The 21,376-nt window shown below is 49.4% G+C and overlaps 1 protein-coding gene across 3 annotated transcripts in view; it reads left to right on the top strand.

Moving 5' to 3' along the window:
• ITGA9 (integrin subunit alpha 9) overlaps positions 1-21,376 on the top strand; it is a 344,586-nt gene that overhangs the window by 7,488 nt on the left and 315,722 nt on the right. For all 3 annotated transcript variants that reach the window (XM_045904051.3, XM_045904049.3, XM_054504511.2), the window contains exons 2-4: positions 9,130-9,257; positions 10,614-10,720; positions 20,054-20,177. In XM_045904051.3, the coding sequence (XP_045760007.1) occupies positions 9,130-9,257; positions 10,614-10,720; positions 20,054-20,177 (359 nt within the window). The remainder of the gene's footprint in view (positions 1-9,129; positions 9,258-10,613; positions 10,721-20,053; positions 20,178-21,376) is intronic.

Raw genomic sequence — 21,376 nt, 5'->3', positions numbered from 1 at the left:
TCCAGAGATGCTTGATCACCGAGTAAACAGGGACCCAGGGATTCTGCCAGGGACATTTGTAGGGCCTGCTGTCACACCACATCTGTGTGAGGGTAAGATAGAAGTGTCCTAGGAGGGGCGCCTGGGTGGCTCAGTCGTTAAGCGTCTGCCTTCGGCTCAGGTCATGATCCCAGGGTCCTGGGATCCAGCCCCGCATCGGGCTCCCTGCTCTGCGGGGAGCCTGCTTCTCCCTCTCCCACTCCCCCTGCTTGTGTTCCCTCTCTCGCTGTGTCTCTCTCTGTCAAATAAATAAATAAAAAATCTTAAAAAAAAAAAAGTGTCCTAGGAAAGATAGCACATTCTGGAATATTCTATATATCCATCCTAACCTCCCTGGGCTGCTTTTGTTACCATCTCTTTATCCCCATTTAAGAAGCAGCTCTGTTTGGAGAGGGGACGGGGAAGGTAGCTGTGGCACCCAATGTTCAGGACTCACCCTTGGATTTGTAACTTTATTAAAGAAACCCGCCCAGTCAGCCTTTCTGCACCAGTGGCCAATGTGTGAGAGAGGATGCTTTGTGTCCCCCAAAACCTGAAACTAAAAAACACAAAACCATCTTTGTCCATGTCCACGCATCCCTTGGTGTGTCGAAGCCCAGGTGACCCCTCCTGCCCTGTCCTGACCGGCCGGTGTTCCAATGCTGTGATGTGTACAAAGCCTAGAGCAAAACCGGCATTGTGCAGCCTGTTCCAAAATGTGCACCTGCACCTCTTACCCACCGTGATGGGTCCTAGGGAGTGGATGGTCCAGACACAGGGAGTAGGGTTCTTCCTGGCTCTGCCTTCATTGTGGCCCCTGGTTTCCCAGCAACAACCAAACCTGTGGTTCCTATGCCTTAAAAGGGGGGCTGCCGAGAGTGCCACAAGTGCATGGCAGTGACGAGGGTGGGCTTCGAGGTCAGCCCCGCCCCTATTTAGCTGTTTCAGCCTCAGGGACATTTGGGGGGCCTTCAGTCCCTTCAGCTGTTTGAGTCTTGTTCAGTTCTCTGGAAAAGAGGAATAATAATTTCTCCCTCATTGCATTCTTGCCTTAAATGGGGTGATGTCTGCAAAGCCTGGAACACTACCTCCAGCACGTAGGAAACCCTGGATAAATACCAGGAGTTCTTTTTATTGTTACTGTGGCCTGGCCTTGGGAACTAATGATCATCTTCATCCTGACTTGAGATGCTGAAAGAGTGCTTTCAGTACATTTGTTGACGCCTTTATTCATTTATCAGAATCAGAGTGTCCATACTCAATACAGAAATGAACAAGATAGTCCTGTGTAAGATGCACTCGTTATGTGCAGTCTCTAAAATTTTGGTCATGCTCTACATAAATCTGCAATTTTGTGTATTCATTTACATCCTACCTGCTTCTAGAAAGGCTCTGAGATGGCTCCTTTAATTGGAGACCTGTGGGATTGTATATCCCAGAGCTTTGCACGCTCCTTTCTTCTCTCAGCAGGTGGGAGGCTGCCCCTGTTGTGGGGAGCTCTGGCCCCCATTCTGGGCTCCACACAAGTCTGAGAGGTAAGTCTGTAGTTCTACAGTTGGGGGTGGTGGTGAGAATTTTAGCCCAAAAGAATAAAGGTAAAAGTGTTGACCTGTGCTTGGAGAAGAAAATTATCACAAGAAAACACCAGGAGGACCCCATGGCTTTTACTCAAAACTCCCAGAGGTCTGTAGCTTGCCGCTCTTGGATTTTAGCATTTACTCGATGCTCTGGGGAAGGTGGGGGGGGGGGACAAGGAGAACATTGGCCCTTCTACCACGCTTCCTTCTCCAGCTGCTGCTTCTTGGTGCATCTGCCAAGACCCGACCCGAGGCCCTGGCCAGGGCAGCCGCCTCTGAGGACACTTCAGTCCCTGACAGAGCCTCCAGCAGGCTGAGGCCTCTCCAAGGAGGGGGACCCTGCGTGAGCAGCTGCTCTGTCTCATTTGGGCATGGAAGTCACCTGTTTCATTCTCTGACTCAGCATTTGGATTGTACCCCTCTCCCGCCCTTTCTTTGCTCCAAGCTAAAGTTCCCAGGATAAAAATATTATTGCCAGTATTGAGTACTTTCTCTGTGCCAGAGGTGCTATGCTCCTGCTCACTCTGAGGCAGTGGGGCTACTGTGAGCCGCAGAAGCCAAACCCGAGGTTACCCAGCAAGTAGATTGCAGAGTTGCGATTTGAACCCCGATGGACTTGACTTAATGCTTGTCTGGCCATTCTCAGGGTCACCCTTGCTGCTGTCCCCTCTCCCATCAAGCCCCTGTCCAAGGTATTCATTTCCTAAGGAGGAAGAAAAAGTGCCCCGATGCTTCTTTTGAGAGCATTTGTCTGCTCTTGGCCTTGGCAGATGAAAACTCCTACCTGTTCTCAAAAGTCGGGCTGTCCTGGATGTGCCACCCCCCCAACACTTTGCCATTCGCCATTCCTTTTTGTGCCTCCCTGCTGTTCTGGGAAGGGGACTGTGCATTTGTATCATCTTGTAAGGATGAGGGAGGTCCTGAGTGGCCAGGGGACTTGCCCGAGCTCACGGAGCTGGAGAGGAGGTGGCGGTGCATTCTTCAGGGCTGTTTCTGTCACCCCACCCTGCCTTTCCCATATCAGGGCCGTCAGTAAAAGTTTGTGGTCCTGGTTGGCAGTAAGATTCCTTTGGGGGGAGGAAAGGAGACCAGGGAGCTGGAGAACCAGTCATAGCAGTTCTCGGCTGCAGAGCTAGGTCAGTGGGCTGAACTCAGGAGCAGTTGAGGGGCAGCAGAGGTGCCACAGGCCAGTTCCCTTCAGAAGGGGCCTGTCCTATCTTGATGATCTGTTTTCTATTCCCACAGTGTTGCTGCGTCACACTGCCCTAAGCCTCGGTGGCCTAAACCAATTGCCATTTCTTAGCTCATGAATCTGTAGTCGGCAGCTTAGACTGAGTTCAGCTGGATGGTTCTTCTCTCAGCTGGGCTCATGCATGTGTCTGCTGTCAGCTTCTGGGTGGGCTCGCTGGCCGGCTGGTCTAGGATGGCTTCCGTTGGGATGGCTCATCTCCATGTGGCTTTCGTCCCCCAGCAGCATGGCCTTGTACTCGTGCTGGCTGGGCAGGGTGCCAAGAGAGCAATCAGAAGGATGCATGGTCTCTTGAAGCCAAAGCTGGGAAGCCAAACCATGCCCCCTCTGTCACATTCGGTTGGCCAACGCAAGTTACAGGGCCTGCCCACTTTCAAGGTGTTGGAGGGTGGAAATAGACTGTACCTCCTGGTGGAAGAAGTTGCAAAGCCCCATGGAGAAGGACATGGATACAGGAAGGGTGGAGAATCATGGCTACTTTTGCAGTCTGCTGCTAGTGGTGAGAGTGTCCTAGCCATTCCTGGATTTCTATGAGCTCAGCTGAGGGTCTGAATAAATTCCTGATTCCAAGGAGCTCCCGGGAGTGCTGCCAAGAGGGGGAGCTGGAGTGATTTGGGTGCTAGGGTGTTTGGCCTACTGACTAACATTCTCACCTTTCATTGAGCACCAACTTTGTACCAAGCACCGTCCTGGGTACTTTATAAACACTATCTTAAACCTTGCAAGAACCCTTACTAGGTACATTTTAATTCTTCCTATTTTACAGAGGAAGAAACCTGAGGCCCAGAATAGTTAAGCTATGTGACCTCAGATAAGTTTCTTGTCAGTGGTTGTAGCAGAACTTGAACCCTGTGTTAGCCCCGTGCTTCTTACATGTTACCCCCCTGAGTAACTGGCCCTCAAAGCTTAGAATTCAAGCAGAACTATTAGTTTAAAACCCCTAAACACAGTTAGCATCCCCTGGCTTGAGTCAGAGCCTCAGTTTCCCCAACTGTAAAAAGAGGAGCTTCTGAGTCCTTTCAGGTTCACCAGCTCCAGGTGGCAAGCATTGGCCCTGGAGAGTCTCTCCTCTCTGGGAATGGAGGGTTCCGTGCAGTCAGAAGTGGCTCCCTGGCACCAACCAGCCTTCTCTCTGTTCAAGTCTTGGCTATTTTTTGCCCAGTGAGGGAGGCGGAGTGATTCCTGGGGTTTCTGGGCAGTGCGGTGGGACACACAATGATTAGATTCCACTCACGTCACTGACACGTGGGTCCCTGGGGAAGCTTTGGTGTTGGGGTCAAATGCATGAAAGTAAGCCTAATGCATGTAAGGTTTTCAATGCCCAGTTGCTGTCCTCTATCGCACTGTAATTTCGCCCTCAGGAACCATGGCTGTGGTATTTGTGGGTAGGGCAGGAGCCTTCCCCGGGGAGGCAGCTTGGGCCTTTTCTGTCACCCACTAGCCAGGGCATTTACCTGCTGTTTGCTCTCCTGATGGGGGGGTTGGGTTCAGAGCAGATGGGTGGTGGCGGAAGTGGAGTCTTTGTAGCCAGCTTGACCACTGAGGAGGAGGCCGTGTCGGAAAAATAGAGGGTGTTTAAACTGCCACAAGAGGAGGGAGTTTGGAGGACGGGAAGGAGGACGCCCTTGGACATGGATGCCCAGGGTTTCAATCTGAGCTCTGCTGCTTACCAGTGGTGTAACCCACCACCTCTGAGTAAAATGCACATGAGAAGCTGCCCAACAGGCTTACCTTGAGCAAGAGATCAGACCACCCGGGAGCATAACTGGTGCCGGCAGATGAACAGATGGGCCCCCATCTCCAGACAGGTGTGAGAGCTCTGGGCAATGTACACATTTTAGAAAAGCAAGAAGTTGATCGATAGCCTGATGCAGAAGGGTAAAGGGCTTCTTTCTATTCTAAAGCCCAGTCCTTGGTCAAGACAGACATTCCCAGTCGAAGTTCTAACCCGGGAGCCACCCGCAGAGCCTCATGAGGGCTTTTGCATGCAAAATCACATGTGGTGGCTGGCAGCAGGGGGCTGGTCGCTCCGCACTTGTTGGCTCCCGTTTCCTGCTCTCTGGCTGCTGTGGGGTGGGCAGAATAGTGGGGTTGGCACTGCACGTGACTGCCGGGGTGCGTGTTGCCATGTGGCACCTCGCTGTGCTTTGTGGGCTTGGGCATGTCCCATGACTACCTTTGGCCACCTGTTTCTCCTTCTGTAAAATGGGGATAATCGTGCCTTCCACAGGATTGCTCTGAAGATTAAATGCAATTCTGCCTTTAAGGAGCCTTGCCCAGCACGTGCCCACTCCAAGTGCCCGATACCCTCTGGTTGTCCTTGTAATTAGAAAGCTAGAGTTGTGAATTAATGAGAGGACCCGAAAATGTCTTTGCAGTTTGAGTGCATTTTAACTGGGGCTAGGACAGGAGGAGAGTCTCACTTCTCGATTCATCTGTTCACACTGGCTCTAAATGGAACACGATGATTTGTAATTGGCGGAGGTGGTTATATCGTGCCTCTTAGACGGTACATCAGCCAGAGAGCTGGTTAAGATGCACGTTCTGATTTAGCATCTGAGATTCTGCATTTCCATCAAGTTCCCAGGTGTTCTCCAGGCTGCTGGTCTGAGGACCACACTTGAAGTAGCCCACAAAGGTGCAAATCAGCCTGATGATTTATTGATGGGAGCCTGCTGGTGGGGCCACTCGGGCCCTTCCATATGGTAACTGTACAAAGGAAGGAAACTTCTCAGTGTCTTGTCAGGAGTGCCAGGGAAGATTTGGGGGAATCTTTGAAGTGGCCAGGCTGTCTCTTTATAACTCAGAGAATAATGAGAGAAAAGGCAGATGGCATCTTTGTGGTAGTTTGTCCTGAACTCTGGGCGGTTGCATGCTCTCCGTCTCTTGGGATCAGCCTGGCGGAGAGCCAGCTGAACTAACTTCAGAAGAGATGGGCTCATCGGCTGGCTTGCGGCAGCAGTCTTGCTGGCCGGCAGCCTAGGTAAAGAAGAGCGCCGGGCTGCGGAGGAAGCCACAGTGTTCTGTAAACACAGAGATACAAGCTCGTGCTACACCGTGCCATCCCAGGGAGCGCATACGTGTCTACACCACCCCCTTATCTCTTGCTTCATTTCCCACTACAAAGGATTTGGGAAAAACCTTCTCATCTGACCACCTGGTGGAGAGTTGGACCCAGAGCATCGTTATCAGTGCTTGATCAGCCATTGGTCGAACCCCTGAGTACCTTGGGTTTGGAAGGGAAAAACAATTCAGTGGATCCTTTTTCCACCTGAGATTTTGATACAAACTTCGCCCCTCTGGGTCTCAGCTCTAGGCTGGAAGAAGCAGTACCTGGGATTTCCACCCTCCAGGGTCCCTTCCCGGGATAACCTGTGAACCTGGGTCGCTGAATTTGGCCCAGTGGCGCTGTCATGACCAGGGTTCCAGTGCTATTTCGGGGGGGTTGGGATAGAGAAATGGCTTGTTTCTTGCAGCCATTTCCCTTCCTTGGTACAAGAATAATTCTCCCCTTGGTCTAATTTTTGTAATGTTTACAAAATGAATTGCAAGTGACATTTATTCACTGTGCTAATGTAAATTTGGAGTTTGTGGGAACTTTGGGACCCAGCCCCGTCCCGCTGGGGTTTTTGAGCACAGGAGGCATTTTATGTTCCTCAGCTCCTACAACCTGACACGTGGAAAGGCCGGGGATGTTTTGGCCGTTTCGACCTGTCAAACTGCTAATTCTTCTCACCTGTGAAAACATAACTGGCATTATTGAGAGCAACCCTTGGCTTGCCCTGGTGGCTCTGAAGCTCAGCCCCAGAAGCCGGGGGCGGGGGGCGAAATGGATCCCTTAATGTGGCTTTCTTCTCACTAGAGTTGCGTTTTGCGTGTCATCATGCATTTGAGTCAGCCCGACTACCCTGGTGTGGTCCGTGTGGGAAAGTGCTTGCTCAGATTTCCGAGGGCTGTGGGTTCCAGCCCTGCTGCTGCCTGGAGAGTCTGCAGCTGGGGCCCACCGTGGGGAGGCCTCAGGAGCGGGAGCTGTGGGCAAGTGCCTGGAGGGGGCAGCTTCCTGGGGTGCGACTAAGGGGCTGCCGGGAAGCATAGGAGCCTGTGCGTCTCAGACCCTGCACGGAATCAAGTACAGACTCTCGAGACCGACCTGGAAAGAAACACTCCAGTAAGGGTGGATTTCCCTGGCTCCCTGTGTCCTCAGCAATCCTTTGTGTTCTGGGCGTTGAGGGATCAGGCTCGGAGGCAGTGGGAATTAAGATAGGACCCACATGCTTTCGTGTGAACCGGATACCACGTCTCTGAGCCAGATTGGTATGGCTGTTCAGCCTTTGCTGCGGGTGCATCTGAGGGTCCCAGACTTTTGTTGTTTGATCTCTAGATCTCCACTCCTTTCATCCAGGGTGCAGTGTTGCTCTGTGGCCAGGTTAGGGGTGAAGGTCATGATCCCAAGGTGAAGGTGGCCTTCAGGGCAAAGTGGGGGGAGCCTGGGCCAGCATTCCCCATCTCCGGGGAGGCTGTCCAGGGTCATTCTAACCTCTGCTAGCCCGCTTTCCCACTTGCATTCTATTCCAAGGCCAGTGGGGGATGGTATACTTCACAACGTGCCCAGTACCTTTCGAGGAGAATTGCATCTCCTTTCCTGGTTGCCAGATAGAAGGAGAAGCTCATGTTCTCCTTGAGCGGTGGCTTGGAATTTGCTACTCTTTGGACACAGGTGTAGATTTGTTCAAAGTCTCACCTTACAAGGCCTTTTCCACATGGCTTGCTGCTCAGCACACACTGTGCCTGATTGGCACCAGTTAGTATTCTGCGCTATAGCTCTGTGCTTGACTGCTCTCTGGGAACAATACGTGCAAATGTAGGGGAGCTTGTTGCCAGTTTCCCCCATGTTCTGTGTCCACACAGCCCGAATGTGTTTCTTCTGTCGTCTTCAAATTCTTGCTCTTGTCCTCCGGTGGGGAGGGGCCCTGCGGGGGAGAGCTCATCCCCACAGCAGCCTCCTGTTCAAGATGAAGGATGCGCAGCTTCGTTCTTGCCCCTGTTCGTATGTGAACTCTTCTACCTCTGGTTGGCGTTGGGGTTAAGGATATGGTTTATAATTCTACCCTCCTGTTATTTCTTTCCTATTTCCCCCTAAATATACATGCTTTGTGTGTGGTGGGGGGCAAGGGGAAGAAGGGGGACATAGAAGAGAAATGCCATCTCTAAATTTCCTACTTTTTATTAATTTTTTTTTTTTTTTTTTTACTGAAGTATCACACACATCCAGAAAAGTTATCACATTTGTGTAGACACTACTCAGGTTGCAAATAGAATATCGTAAGCACCCCCGGAAGCCCCCCTTGCTCTTCCTGAGAGGTAACCCAGAGCATGACCTCTAGCACCAGTTAAATTCCAGCTGCTTCGGACTTCAGATAAATGGAATCAGACAGTGAGTGCCTGTCGGGCCTGATGTCTTTTGCTCAGTGCTGTATTCGTGAGACTCGGCGTGTGGCCGCAGTTGCGTGCTCGTTGATTTTCATTGCTGTGTAGAATGCTGTTGTGTTTCTGTGCCACCATTTACCTGTCCGTTCTAGCACGGGTGGAACTTTGAGTCTCCTCCAGTGTTCGGCCATGACATTTTTAGCTGTGAACATCTTTGTCCATGTCTCCTGGTAGACCCACGTATGCATTTCTGTGGGGTATGTTCCTGGAAATGGGATCGCCGGGTGCTCGGGTAGGCCCCTGTTCCTCTTTCTTAGGAACTGTTGGCTAGTTCTCTAAAGTGGTCGTAATGGTGTGCACTCCCACCAGCAGGGTATGAGGGTTCCAGTTCCTCCATATCCTTGCCAGCACTTGACGTTTTCGGTCTTTTTGGTGTAACCTAGTAGGCGTGAAGTGGTATCTCACTTGGATTTCTCTGATAACTAATGTTGTTGAGCATCTTGTCATACGTTTATTGGCCATTTGGTTTTCTTTTGTCAACTGTCTGGCCCACTATTCTGTTGGCTATCTGGATTTTCCTTATTGATTTATAGGAGTTCTTTATAGGTTCTAGATAGGAACCCTTTGGTTGTATGTGTTCTCAGTCAGTCTGAAGCTTTAAATGTGCCTGGAGAAAATCTGACAGGTTCACTGCAGGAGGGTCTCCTGCCTGAGCCCCCTAGCACAGGATAATGCTGGGGTGTGGTTTCTCAGTGAGTGCTCAGGCAGCCCACCCATGGCTGGGCGAGGATTTAACCATCAGCCTCCTCTTTCCTGGTACTGGGTTGTGACAGAATGTTCTTTCTTCTTGATATGCAGGGTCCTTGTGGGTGCACCAAAGGCGGAGTCCAAGTACAGCACTTCAGTGAAGTCCCCTGGGGCTGTGTTTAAGTGCCGTGTCCACACCAACCCCGACCGGAGATGCACCGAATTGGACATGGCTCGAGGTAGGTGGATGTCACTGCCAAAGTGGAGATGGGTTCCGTACCCTCATGCTTCCTCTTTGTCTTCTCAGGGTGGCCTGATCATTCATCCCCTCTCCCTCCCTCCCTCCCTCCCTCCCTTCTTTCTTCCCTCCCTTCTTCCCTCCCTCCCTCCCTTCCTCCCTCCTTCCCTTCCTTCTTCCCTCCCTTCTTCCCTCTCTCCCTCCCTTCTTCCCTCCCTCCCATCCATCTATCATGTGTCAAGTACCTATTACTTACTGAGCATGAGATCTATTGGTGAACAAAGCAAAGATCTTGCCCTCCTGGGCCTTACAAATTAGTGGGCAGAGAGACATGAAAATGAATAGTTGAGTGCAAGAAGACCAGAGGGGAGGTGGCTAGTTGATCTACACATGATTGGAAAGATTCACAGTAGTTAGCTGGGCAGCTACGGGAGGCAGAACCTCCAAGCAAAGGAAAGCATGTGCCATTTTAAAGTACTGAGTGAGGAGAGTATAGCTGGAGTGCTGAGCAGGAGAGCAGAAGCAGAGGGGGTTGACGGGGTGGGCTGGGGCTGCCTCACACAGGCCCCAGCAGGCTGGGGTAAGGTGTGAAGATTTTATGCTCTGCATGAAGGGGGAGGCCATTAAAATCAATCTTAGGCTTTATATTTTAAGTAGGGAAAGATATGATGGATGGAGGTCTTAAAAAGCTCATTTCGGTCCAGTGGAAAATATATGATCCATCATCTTTCGATTCGGGTGACTGTGCCTGGGTTCAGAGCCCAGCTCTGCCAGTTACTAGTTGGGACTTACTGGGAAAATCCCATAGCCTCTTTGGCCTCAGTTACCTTGCCTGTAAAGTCAGGACTAAGATACCTTCAGAAGGTTAAGTAAGAGAGGTGATACATAGATCTGTGCTTGGCACATTGTGGGAGCTATTTTATTATAATTCCTTCAGGTCCTCACTTTCTCCAAAATCCTTTCCCAACAAGAGCTTCTAGTTGTATTTTTTTAAATGAAGAATTGTTCTGATATCCTTTAGCTGAACGGGAGAGGTGTCCGCAGTGTTCTTTAGTGATACTCAAAATGACGGGTTTGTGAACCGCTTATTCCTGGTACGTAACAGATTACGGAGTCAGCTTCAGAACGTAAATCTCGGCACCGCTTCCTTTGCGGAGCAAGTCCTGTGCTGAAAAAAATATTGGCTCAACTAAACAGCCCACAGGACATTGTGAAGGAGTTGATTTTCACTTTGTTCCAAGTTCCTTATTTTCTCACTGGCAGGTAACCAGCATTTGGACTGTAGACCACCCTTTGAAAAGCAGCCAGCAGAACATCGTTTCTCAAAGCACATCTGGCTTTTCTCTTTCTCATCCAGGGAAGAATCGGGGCATGCCGTGCGGAAAGACTTGCCGGGAAGACCGGGATGATGAGTGGATGGGGGTGAGCTTGGCTCGGCAGTCCAAGGCTGATGGCCTCGTGCTGGTAAGGCTTCCTGGGGGTGCCGTGACGGGAGGGTGGTGCTCTGAGGACGAATGACCTTGTGATCCTGTAGGCAGGCTGGATGGCACAGTGACAGGGGAATGGCCTTGAGGTTGCCTGCTCTGGACTACTGCTTGGACCAATGACTGATCTTTTTATTTTCTTTATCTGGTCAGATGTTTAATGTCTGTTCCAGGATGTAGAGATACGGTTGTTTTAACATGACAAAATATGTATGAGGAGTGCTTCGGAAATCTTGTTCCTTACATAAGCATTTTTGTGAGTGGGTGTTTTTTGAGGTATACTGTGCATGAAATGCACAGAATTTAAGATTATAGTTTGGGTTCTGGCCATGGTGCACTCCTGTGTAATTCCCCACCCCCACTGAGTCATAGAATATTTCTGTCATCCCCCAAAAATTCTCTTTGTTCCTTTCTAGTCAGTTCGTCCCACCCCGAGGCAACCACTGTTATGACTTGTACTACTGAGGATTACTTTTTATATTTCTAGAACTTCATATAAATGGAAATCTACCATGTGTGCTCTTTTGTGTAGGGCTTCTTTCACTCAAAATACTTTTGAGATTAATCCGTGTTGTGTGTATCAGTAGTATATTCCTATTTATTCCTACATAGTATTATATATTAGGAAATCCAGGTTATTTCTCATGCTTTACAGTTGACCTTTGAACAACACGGGTGGGAACTGCACGGGTCAACTTATAGGTGGATTTTCTGTAAATGTGTTTTCTCTTCCATAGGATTTTCTTAGTTTTTTCTTTTCTCTAGCTTACTCTATTGTAAGACTATGGTGTCTAGTATATGTAACATACAAAGTATGTGTTAACTGACTATTTATGTTCTCGATGAGGCTTCAGGTCAACAGACAGGCTTCAAACAAACAGACTTACGTTTTTGGGGAGTCAAAAGTTCTATGCAGATTTTCAAGTGCATGAGAGTTTGGGGCCCCTAACCACCATGTTGTTCAAGGGTCAACTCTGTTTGGCTCCCAAAGTGCATATGAGGTGCTCAGGTTCATTAGATGCTTTGAGGAGGTGCAAAGAAAAGTCTTTACCCTTGAGATTTGTGATATCCTAGGGCTATGCCATCCAGTGAGGTAGCTGCCAGCCACATGGAGTCAGTACATTTTAAATTTATCTAAATTAAAATTTTAGTTTTTCAATCGTACTAGCCCCATTGCAAGTGATTGGTAGCGGCACATGGCTCCTGGCTACTGTGTTGAACAGGACACAGAGAAAACATTTCCATCACTCCAGAAGGTTTTATTGGCGGCAACAAAAAAGGAATTCGTAACTGCCTCAGAAGTTTTGTCTACTTTTTTCTCTGTCTTTTCCACTTTCCTATTATGGTAGAACTCTAAAGTACTTACCCAGCCTGACGCAAACCGCTTGGTGGGGTTTTCATATCCACACTCCTGCATCCCTGTTGCTGATACCAGAATGTTCCCTCGTGCACCTCTCCACTGAGATAACCAGCATTCTGACTTCGTGGGCCTTTTCTTTTCATTGGCTTTTCTTGGAAGCTCTATGAAGATTTTTCTTATTAAAGCATAAGATCGAGGAGGGAAAATATTACCAGCTGCTGCTCATTGAAGGCTTCCTTTGGGGTCACATGCTGTAAAGTTGAGGGCTTTACATATTATATTTTCTCCCCGGGGAAACAGGTTTTCCGTATGGATCTAGGCCAAATGTCTCCTTCCCCTCTTTGAGGAGCCCACTTTTGTGTTAAGTTCTCAATGGCAGAGGCTGTTCTTGTGAATTTGGCCTGCCTTCTCACCACAAATGTAGCATCTGCCCCTTGCCGGGCCCCCTGGGGAGGGAGGAAGCAGCTGGATGCTGTCACCCGTGTGGAGGGGCCTCCCTGTGGAACCATTGTAGATCCACTGTTTGTCTCCATGTCCAGCGCTTTAATCACTGTTGCGGGCTTCCTGGACCATCTCCAAGCCTCGACATTCCTCCAGACATAGTAGCCCGACCCTGACCAGACAGCGTGGCCCCAGGGGGCCTGGGATGCTGGTCTGCCATCCTCTGGAAAGGAGGGAAGGAGCTGATCCATCTCCAAATCAGGGTGGCCTGAGGTCGAAATTCAGAGCAGGGGAGGTGGTGGTCTGCACAACCCACAATGCCCGAGAGCCAGAGGTTGCTCCTGTGAAAACGTTTCCTCTCCCTGCAGATGGATAACCTCTGTGTGGCCAAGAACTTGTTTCCAGAGGATTCTGTGTCACTGCAAATCAGTCTGAGAAGGAGGCCATCTCTGGGGACATGAAAGCAGTGAGGATCACGGGACGAGTTAGCAAAGGAAGCCAAGAAGGCAGAGCTGGTGCTTAGTGGAGATGGTGCTATGATATGATAATCTGCTGTGATAATCCTGCTCTAATTCCTCACACGCAGAGCTATTGTTCTCTTGTTTCACACAATTACTGCTTCATCCATTCAATAAGCCACCCCATGGGTGCTGGAGAAGGAGGGACAGTCGTCTGCATCCGTTTTCCTCATGGCCTTTTTTTTTTTTTTTTTTTTAAACTGTGGTGGCTCAGTCATTAAGCGTCTGCCTTCAGCTCAGGTCATGATCCCAGGGTCCTGGGATCGAGCCCCACATCGGGCTCCCTGCTCAGCAGGAAGCCTGTTCCTCCCTCTGCCACTCCCCCTGCTTGTGTTCCCTCTCTCACTGTCTCTCTCTGTCAAATAAACAAATAAAATCTTAAAAAAAAACCCAAAAACTGTGGTCAAAGACAATATAAAACTTAGTGTCTTAACCATTTAAGAAAAAAAGATTTTATTTATCTGAGAGCCGAGCCACCCAGGCGCCCCATCTTAACCATTTTTAAATGTGCAGTATAGTAGCATTACCTGTGTGCACTTTGTTGGGCTGCAGATCTCTGAACTTTTTCATCTTGTAAAACAAACTGTATGCATTGAACATTTGCCCCTTTCCCGCTGCTCCCAGCTTCTGACCACCACCATTCCTCTGTTTCTAAGAGTTTGACTATATTCGATAACTCACATAAATGGAATCATGCAGTATTTATCTTGTGACTGGCTTATATCACTTGGCATAATGTCCTCAAGGTTCATCCATATTGTAGCATATGACAGTATTTCCTTCTTTCTTTTAAATTTAAATTAAAATTTTTTTTAGAGAGAGCATGCACACATGCAGGGCAAGAGGAGGGGGAGAGGGAGAGAGGGAATCCTAAGCAGGCTTCTTGCCCAGGATGGAGCCTGATGTGGGCTTGATCCCATGACCCTGAGATCATGACCTGAGCTGAAATCAACAGTTAGACGCTCAACCGACTGAGCCACCCAGGCACCCCTATTTCCTTCTTTTTTAGGGCTGAAAACTATTCTACTGTTTGTATATACACATTTTGTCTATCCAGTGATGGCTATTTGGGTTGCTTCTACCTCTTGGCTATTGTGAATAATGCTGCTATGAACATGGGTGTGCAAATAGCTCTTCAAGATCCTGTTTTCAATTATTTTGTATATATATCCAGAAGTAGGACTGCTAAACTATTTTTAATTTTTTGAGGAACTGCCACACTCTTTTCCCACAGTGGCTGCACCATTTTACATTCCCACCAACAGTGCACAAGAGAAGGGTTCCAGTTTCTCCTCATTGCCAACACATTTCCTTTCCTTTACTAGTGGCCATCGTAGTGGGTGCAAGATGGTGTTTTGAATTTCTCTAATGATATTTGAATTTCCCTAATGATTAGTGATACTGAGCATCTTTTCATGTGCTTGATGGCCATTTGTATACCTTCTTTGGAGAAATGTCTGTTCGACTCTTTTGCCCATTTTTAAATTGGATTTTTTGTTGTTGTTGAGTTGTCCTTGTAGCTTTTTGCTTATGTGCCATCTTGCTAGGAAAGGCTTGCCCTAAGTCTTCTCTGTTCCCAGCCCCCTCTATCCTCCCTGGGTTAGACTCAGCTTCCTCCTTGAAGCCTGTCATTTGGTAACGGTGCTTGCTGGAATAAGCTTAGCATCTTTTGGGTCATTAGGAACTGAGCATTATGTCGTTACCTTTGTATGTATTACTTATCCTGTGTGTGTGTCTCCTTTTTTATGGAAGCTGCTTGGGGAGAGGCCGCATCATTTACCCTTTTCACTGTCAGTGCTTGGAGACAATCTCTCTAAGGAGGGGTGTCTAAAGGTGTGTTTGAGTAATATGAGGGCTGAGTGTCACTGTTAAAACAATTAGGAAGCAAATCAGTTGCCATCCCTTCTTGGTGGCTGAGTGAGTGGTGGATAGAAGCGTGAGGCTAAATGCTGTAAAATGGCCTGAGAGATGATAGGTGACAGCAAGGTACAGGGAGTGGTAACATCATCCATGTTTACATTTTGGAGGCCTTTTATTCACTTGCTTTTTCTTTAATGTGTCAAGTCCACCTGTCAAGGCTTTTTGTGAGGCAAGTATTTATTTGAAAATTAAACACAGGAAGACGGGTGTTATTCAAACACCTTTGAAGGCTCAGGAGGTACCTGGGGTGTGAGCATGGGACCTGTATCCCCAAGGAACATAATGTTAGATTCCAGGGTGGGTTTGAAGTGGGGGGAGGTGGGGTGGGCTTTTTGAAAATGGCATCTGGTGCTGATTCAAACTAAAGAACAGATGGAGAATTTGAAAGCTGTGACAGGGCTTCAAGTGTCTCATTGACCAATGACATTTTCTCAGCCCTGAACCCAGCAACCAGTTCTGGTGGGCTGACTTTGGCTTCGTAGCTGCTAGTCTTGGCTCACAGGTGTTGCGGTACCTTCCACTTTCACCCCAGCAAACAAATGATACCAGGTGCAGACACAGCATCGGCGTTAGGGGCAAGCCTCTTGCCTCTCCACGTTGTCCTCTGGCACACCCAGCGTGCAGATGACAGTTTAAGAAATAGAGAAAAAGAAATAATTTCTTACCAACCCACCCGGCATAGGCATGGACTCTTATTGGATTTGGGAGGGCACCTAAAAATGTTCAAGTCTGATGTTTCTGCTTTTCAGTCATCTCCAAGGCTCAGACGACAAATAATGGAAGCATCTAGATTATTTCTGGTGGCAGCGGTGTTCTCAGCTCTATGCCGCGTCCTTTCCAAATGCCAGGGCAGTCCTTGTCTATTTCACCCCTTTTCATATGTCCGCTGTTTTCGAAGCTGCAGGGTCCATTTCTGCATTTACTTCTGTTGCTGTGTTTCCTGGTGGTGGTGGTGGTTGTTGTTTAGAGAACTTTTAATGAGCTATAACACATGCAAGAAAGTACATAAATAATTTGTGTTCACTTTGATGAATTGTCATTCTCAGAACGGACTTTCCCAATACCCCAGAAGCCCCTTCCCTGTGCTTCCCAGGCCACTCCGTCCTCCCTTGGAGCAGGGGGTGGGGAGGCGGTGTTCCTTGCTGGGTAGGGGAGATCTGTGGCATCATGGCCCTGACCCCCTCCACCCACTGTTCTTGGTGGCCCATGGCCTGGCCCTGGCTGTGCAGGGTGGACCCGAGGCGTGGTAATAGCTCTGGCCATCTGTGTAAGAGGGTGGGGTGGGGACCTTTGTGCCTTTGTGGCTGAGCCACTGGGAGAGGCCCAAGATCCCCTCCCCCTCCCCCCGCCCCCCCCCCACACCGCCCACCCAGGAAGGACGTGCTGTTTCCATACAACAAAAAAGACCTTTGAAATAAAAATTGCTCATTTTCTCCTTTTTATTTTTTGGAAGCAAAAAAAAAAAAAGAAAAATTCCTTATAACTGGAAAGATGTCAGATTCTAAGATTTGGGGGTGATGGTAGACCCTCCTCCCCTTATTTGGAATTATTTGGAATCTGAGTTTGACTGGTCTTGCTGTTTTTAGAGAATGCTCTTCTTTTCCTGTTCTTCCCTGCTCTGCCCCCCTTCCTCCCTCACAGCAGAACTCATTTAGAGAGATTGATGGGGTTAGTAATCCCTTGGAGACAGTCCCTAGGAATTTTTTTTTAATGTAGGAGTCAGATTGACATGCGTGTGTATATATAATGATAATCGGGGCTAAACAGTCTTTTCTTTCTATAATTTATATTCAGAAATACTCTTCGTTGTTTTCCTACATGCATACTGCCTTTGACACTTTGATCTCTGACCTCACAGAATGCCTTAATTTTAGTTTAGTTTACTGTGAAAAACAATATTTGGATCTTCTAGGAATTCTTCAAGATCACTCCTTAAACAGTTTATGGCACTTAAAAAAAAACCAAAAACAAATGAGACAATAAACTAGACATTAAATGCAGAATGTCCTTCCTTAGAAGAGTCAGCATGTCCCATGATAAACATCCGCCTCTTTTTATGGTCTCTCCAGCCCAGAAATACAATAAAATGCAGTAAGCCCTTGAAGCCAAGGGCTTTGCTGAGTCTATACGCTAAAATAGAAGTCATTTGCCAGCCAACTGGATGGCTTGCAAGCCATCGGAATTGAGTCAGAGCTAAAAATTTAAAACATCAACTACTTAGTGGAGTGGAGCGATTATATGCTTTGTGACGGATTTGTACAGCTCCTTGAGAAGCATGCTGTGAGCACAAGACAGTATCAAGCGGGGAGGAATGAAGGTTTGCAATTTAAGGAATAACAAGAGATTTGTTTTATGCAGTTAATGTCCTAGGGCAAGAGCCAGTGAGTGTGTGGGCAAATTCACCTTTCCAGTAGTTTTGCCCTTGGGCAGAGAGTGGCCTTGTCAGGAGTCCTGGGGGTGGTTGCTTTGAAGGAATGAAGAGCAGAGAGGCTGGCAGGGCGTGACTTTGACCAGAGGATGATCTGAGGGCCCCAAAGAGGCCCCCGTCTCCCTCGGTGCCCTGGGTATTTCACTGGGCCCCAGAGTGGTTATTGCAGGGGTATTAGGACCTGTGGGTAAGGCTGGGAGCCCAACAGCCACCGGAGCTATCTCAGGCGGTGGGTTTGATGGCTTCTCAGGCAGGAATTAGAAGTTTTGTTTGTTTGAAGATTTTATTTATTCATTTGAGAGAGAGAGAGAGAATGGGGTGGGGGGAGCAGAGGGAGAAGCAGACTCCCCGCTGAGCAGGGAGGCGATGCCGGGCTCCATCCCAGGACCCTGGGACCACGACCAGAGCCGAAGGCAGACGCTTGACTGACTGAGCCACCCAGGCGCCCCAAGGAATTAGAAGTTTTAAATGGAAAATTAAAAAAAAGAAAAAGAAAAAAAGAAAATGGAAAGTGTTTTCTAGTGAGATGAGGAGGGCCCTGAAATGGTGGGTTCCAGTCCGGTCTGTAGCACTTGCCAGCTCCGAGCCCACTTGGGGTTCCCATGTGGAAAACAGGAATTTCGGACTCCTGTGCCCACCCTCCAGGGCTGCAGAAGTCAAATGTGGGCCATATAAATGCTGAACATTGTGCCTGTTGTGCATTTGAGGTAGAGAAACCAAGATGTTAAAAATTATGATTATTTTAAAATGTGGTATTTTAAGGAAATACATTTGTAGGCTAGAGCGAAGTGACCCGGTAGCGGAAGTGAGTGGCGCATGCGCACGAGAACCGGGCAAGTCCCCGGAGTGAACAGGCCGCCGACGTGAGTGGCGCATGCGCACGAGAACCGGGCAAGTCCCCGGACTGAACAGGCAGCCGACGTGAGTGGCGCATGCGCACGAGAACCAGGCACGCCTTCGGCGTGAGCTGGTCGGACCCCGACCAAACTTGTGGGTATTCGGACTTCCGCGGTCACACGTGGAGTGCGCAGTTATGTCCGAGTGTGATGCTGGGGGTGTTCTTTGGTGGGTGGGGAAGGATGTACCCAGCCCACATTCCTGCCGCTGGCTGCCGTTCCAGGGTCTGTTGGACCCCAGTGCTGAGAGGCTGTCAGAGAGCTGACTAAGGGGTCTGTCTGTCCCTAATGGCCTCATCTCACGTATGCCAAGCTATAGCCCACCTCAGAGCCCTCCCAGCCATTCCCTCAGTTTCTCAGGCCTCTGCTCAGATGGCACCTCCTCAGAGTAGCCGTCTCTGACCTGCCTGCGGAAACCAGCCACTTTCTGGCATGAGGGAGCTTTGGGGTGAAATGGAAATGTTCTGTATCTTGCTTAGGGTCTGTCTACATGAGTGTACACCTTTGCCAAAGCTCATTAAATGGTATACTTGAGATTTGTGCATTTTGCTGTATGTAAATATACTTTGAAAGAAGAACCATCAACATCTACTTGTAGTTAATGATGTGCATGCTGAAATCTTTCTGTAGGCAAAAATAGTCAAACACGGGCAGTGGTTCAACCTGCTACTTTGCCCTGAACCAGCTCAAAACAGGAGCTCCCCAAAGTGTGCCCTGCTGTCCAGCAGCCTCATGAGGGCTGGAGTCTGTCTCCCCCACCAGACTGACCCAGGGCTCTGACTGTTCATTGCTGTATCTTCAGGGCCTAGCACAGAGCCTGGCACACAGTAGGTGCTCAGTAAATACTTGCTGGGTGCCTAAGTGAACAGATGCACCTGTGAGGCATGCATAGCATACCCATCCTGGCCTGAGGGCCTCAAGGTGGCTGTTGGGGGTTGTCTTACCTTCAGCTGATTCCCTTTTCCTGCCTTTCCTGCTCTCCCCCACTCTGGCGGTTCCCCAGGGCCCATCAGCTCTACCCCCAGCATGCACCCTGAAGCCAGCCCCTCCTCTCCTCTCCACTGCCCCCATCCTGGGCCAGGCCAGCGTCCATTCTCACCTGGACGTTCACTTCCACTCTTGCCCACCTGCGGTCTCCACACAGTGGCTATGTTGTCCTTCTAAACTGTAGAGCAGATCGTGCCACTCACCTGTATGAGACTCTGTCAGCTTCCCCTGCACGTCCACTAAAGTAATAGTCCCCAAGGTCTACAAGACCCCCGTGGGCTGACCCTGTCCCCTCTCTGACTTCTTTCTTCCCACCACAGTCCAGAACCAGCCCACCAATGACCTTCCTTTCCCTTGAACCTCCAAGCCTTTCTCACGTGCTTTCTCAGCACCTGATGACCACACCCTCGTGCTCAGCGTGGCTGGCGCTCTCTCCCTGACCTCTGTCCTTCCCACCCCCAGTCTCTGTCTCATAACCCCGGGTCTTTCCTTCCCAGGGCTCAGCACTAGGTACAACCCTTATTAGTTTATGTGTTTGTTTGCTGTTTATTCCTAGTAGCCTCCCAGGGGCTTGTTCTTGTTTGTATAGGTTGCTGATACCCCAAACAGTACCTGGTGCCAAGCTGTGGCTGGGCAGGAGGGAGGACGGCTTTCTGACCCCTCTGCCCCTTTCCTCCCCTGGAACCACTTGGCATTGCCAGGGCTCTGCTTTGGGACCTCCTGGCGCTGACGTTCCTGCTCTGACCCCCTCTCTGTCCTTTAGGCCTGTGCCCACCGCTGGAAGAACATCTACTATGAAACAGACCATATCCTGCCCCATGGCTTCTGTTACATCATCCCGTCCAATCTCCAGGCCAAAGGCAGGACGCTGATCCCTTGCTATGAAGGTGAGCGCTGCTGATTCCCCACCCACACCCCCACCCCACCCCACCCCTGCCACAGTGCCCTGAACAACTCCCATCATCTCCGTTTCCCTCAACTTTCCAAACTCTAACTGGAGGGCAGCACTGGGTCCTCAGTGGGTCTCTTGGCACCCACGGCCCTGCCCAGGGAATGGGGGTGAGCAGGGGGCCATGGTTCCAGGCCCCACCCAGCCCCAGCCCTGCCCATCTCTGCCCCAGAGCTCACAGTGCTTACCTAGCTATATGAAGTCTCAGACCAAAATTCACCAAGCCTCAGCCAAGTGATCAGGCAGAACTTGGTTTTCTGGCACTGCCACATGCTGGGCAGCCTTGGGAGACCTACTTTCTCTCTTTGGACCTCGATGTCCTCGCCTGAAAATTCAGAGGTTGGCTCAGATGGTCTCCATGGTCCTAGCTCCCAGATGGTCCTACAGCTCCTGTGGACAAATGTCCTGGGGCAGCAGGAAGAGGAAACCCAGGAGTCAGTCATTCCATAACGTCCCCAGGCTGACTTTCCTTCCCATCTGGTCCCCATACTCTCACAACAGTTTGAAGACCTCTTTGCCAAGGGGCACTTGGGATCTTGGAAGGAAATGTATTTTCTCAGGCTCCCTGCTTAAAACCTCCAAACACCATTGAGCTGATCATCATTATTTTTTTAAGTTAAAAAAAAATCTTTGTTGAGCTGATCATTATTTAGCTCAGTTGAACTTGAGATTTAAGGATTCAGGAAATGCTCTCCTTTTCATCGGTTTTATAGTTTGTACACTCCGGTGTTCTTTGCCTAATTCCGAGGGAGCTAGCTCTTGTTCCCTCTCTAAGTGCTGTGCTATTTATATTTTAATTCTCCCTCTAATTTACTTGCTCGGACCGAAGTCTCCACTAGCCTGTGTCCATGTTTCCTCTGGGCTTCCCTGGGGTTTCTTAGGCTTCCAATTTTGCAGCCATCAAAGATGGTTCTGAGAAATGCTGTCTGGACACATGCATTTTTCTGCCTCCTGGAGGACCCTCCAGGGCCCTGAAGGGGACCCTGGTGTCCCAAGCAGGTGTTCCGTGCAGTGGCCCCATGGAAGAACTGGTGGGTTCTCCGCAGGAGGCACGAACCCTGTCCTTCCATGAGGGCGAGCCTTGTTCTTTTCCTCTGTGTCAGCATTGAACTCTGGCCCTGTTTATCTCTGTATTGC

This window comes from Mirounga angustirostris, unplaced genomic scaffold (assembly GCF_029215605.1).
Source record: "Mirounga angustirostris isolate CCGP_5_RB_7025 unplaced genomic scaffold, mMirAng1.0.hap1 SCAF_1, whole genome shotgun sequence".
Taxonomy (NCBI): domain Eukaryota; kingdom Metazoa; phylum Chordata; class Mammalia; order Carnivora; family Phocidae; genus Mirounga; species Mirounga angustirostris.
This window is presented reverse-complemented; position numbering and strand designations above follow the sequence as displayed.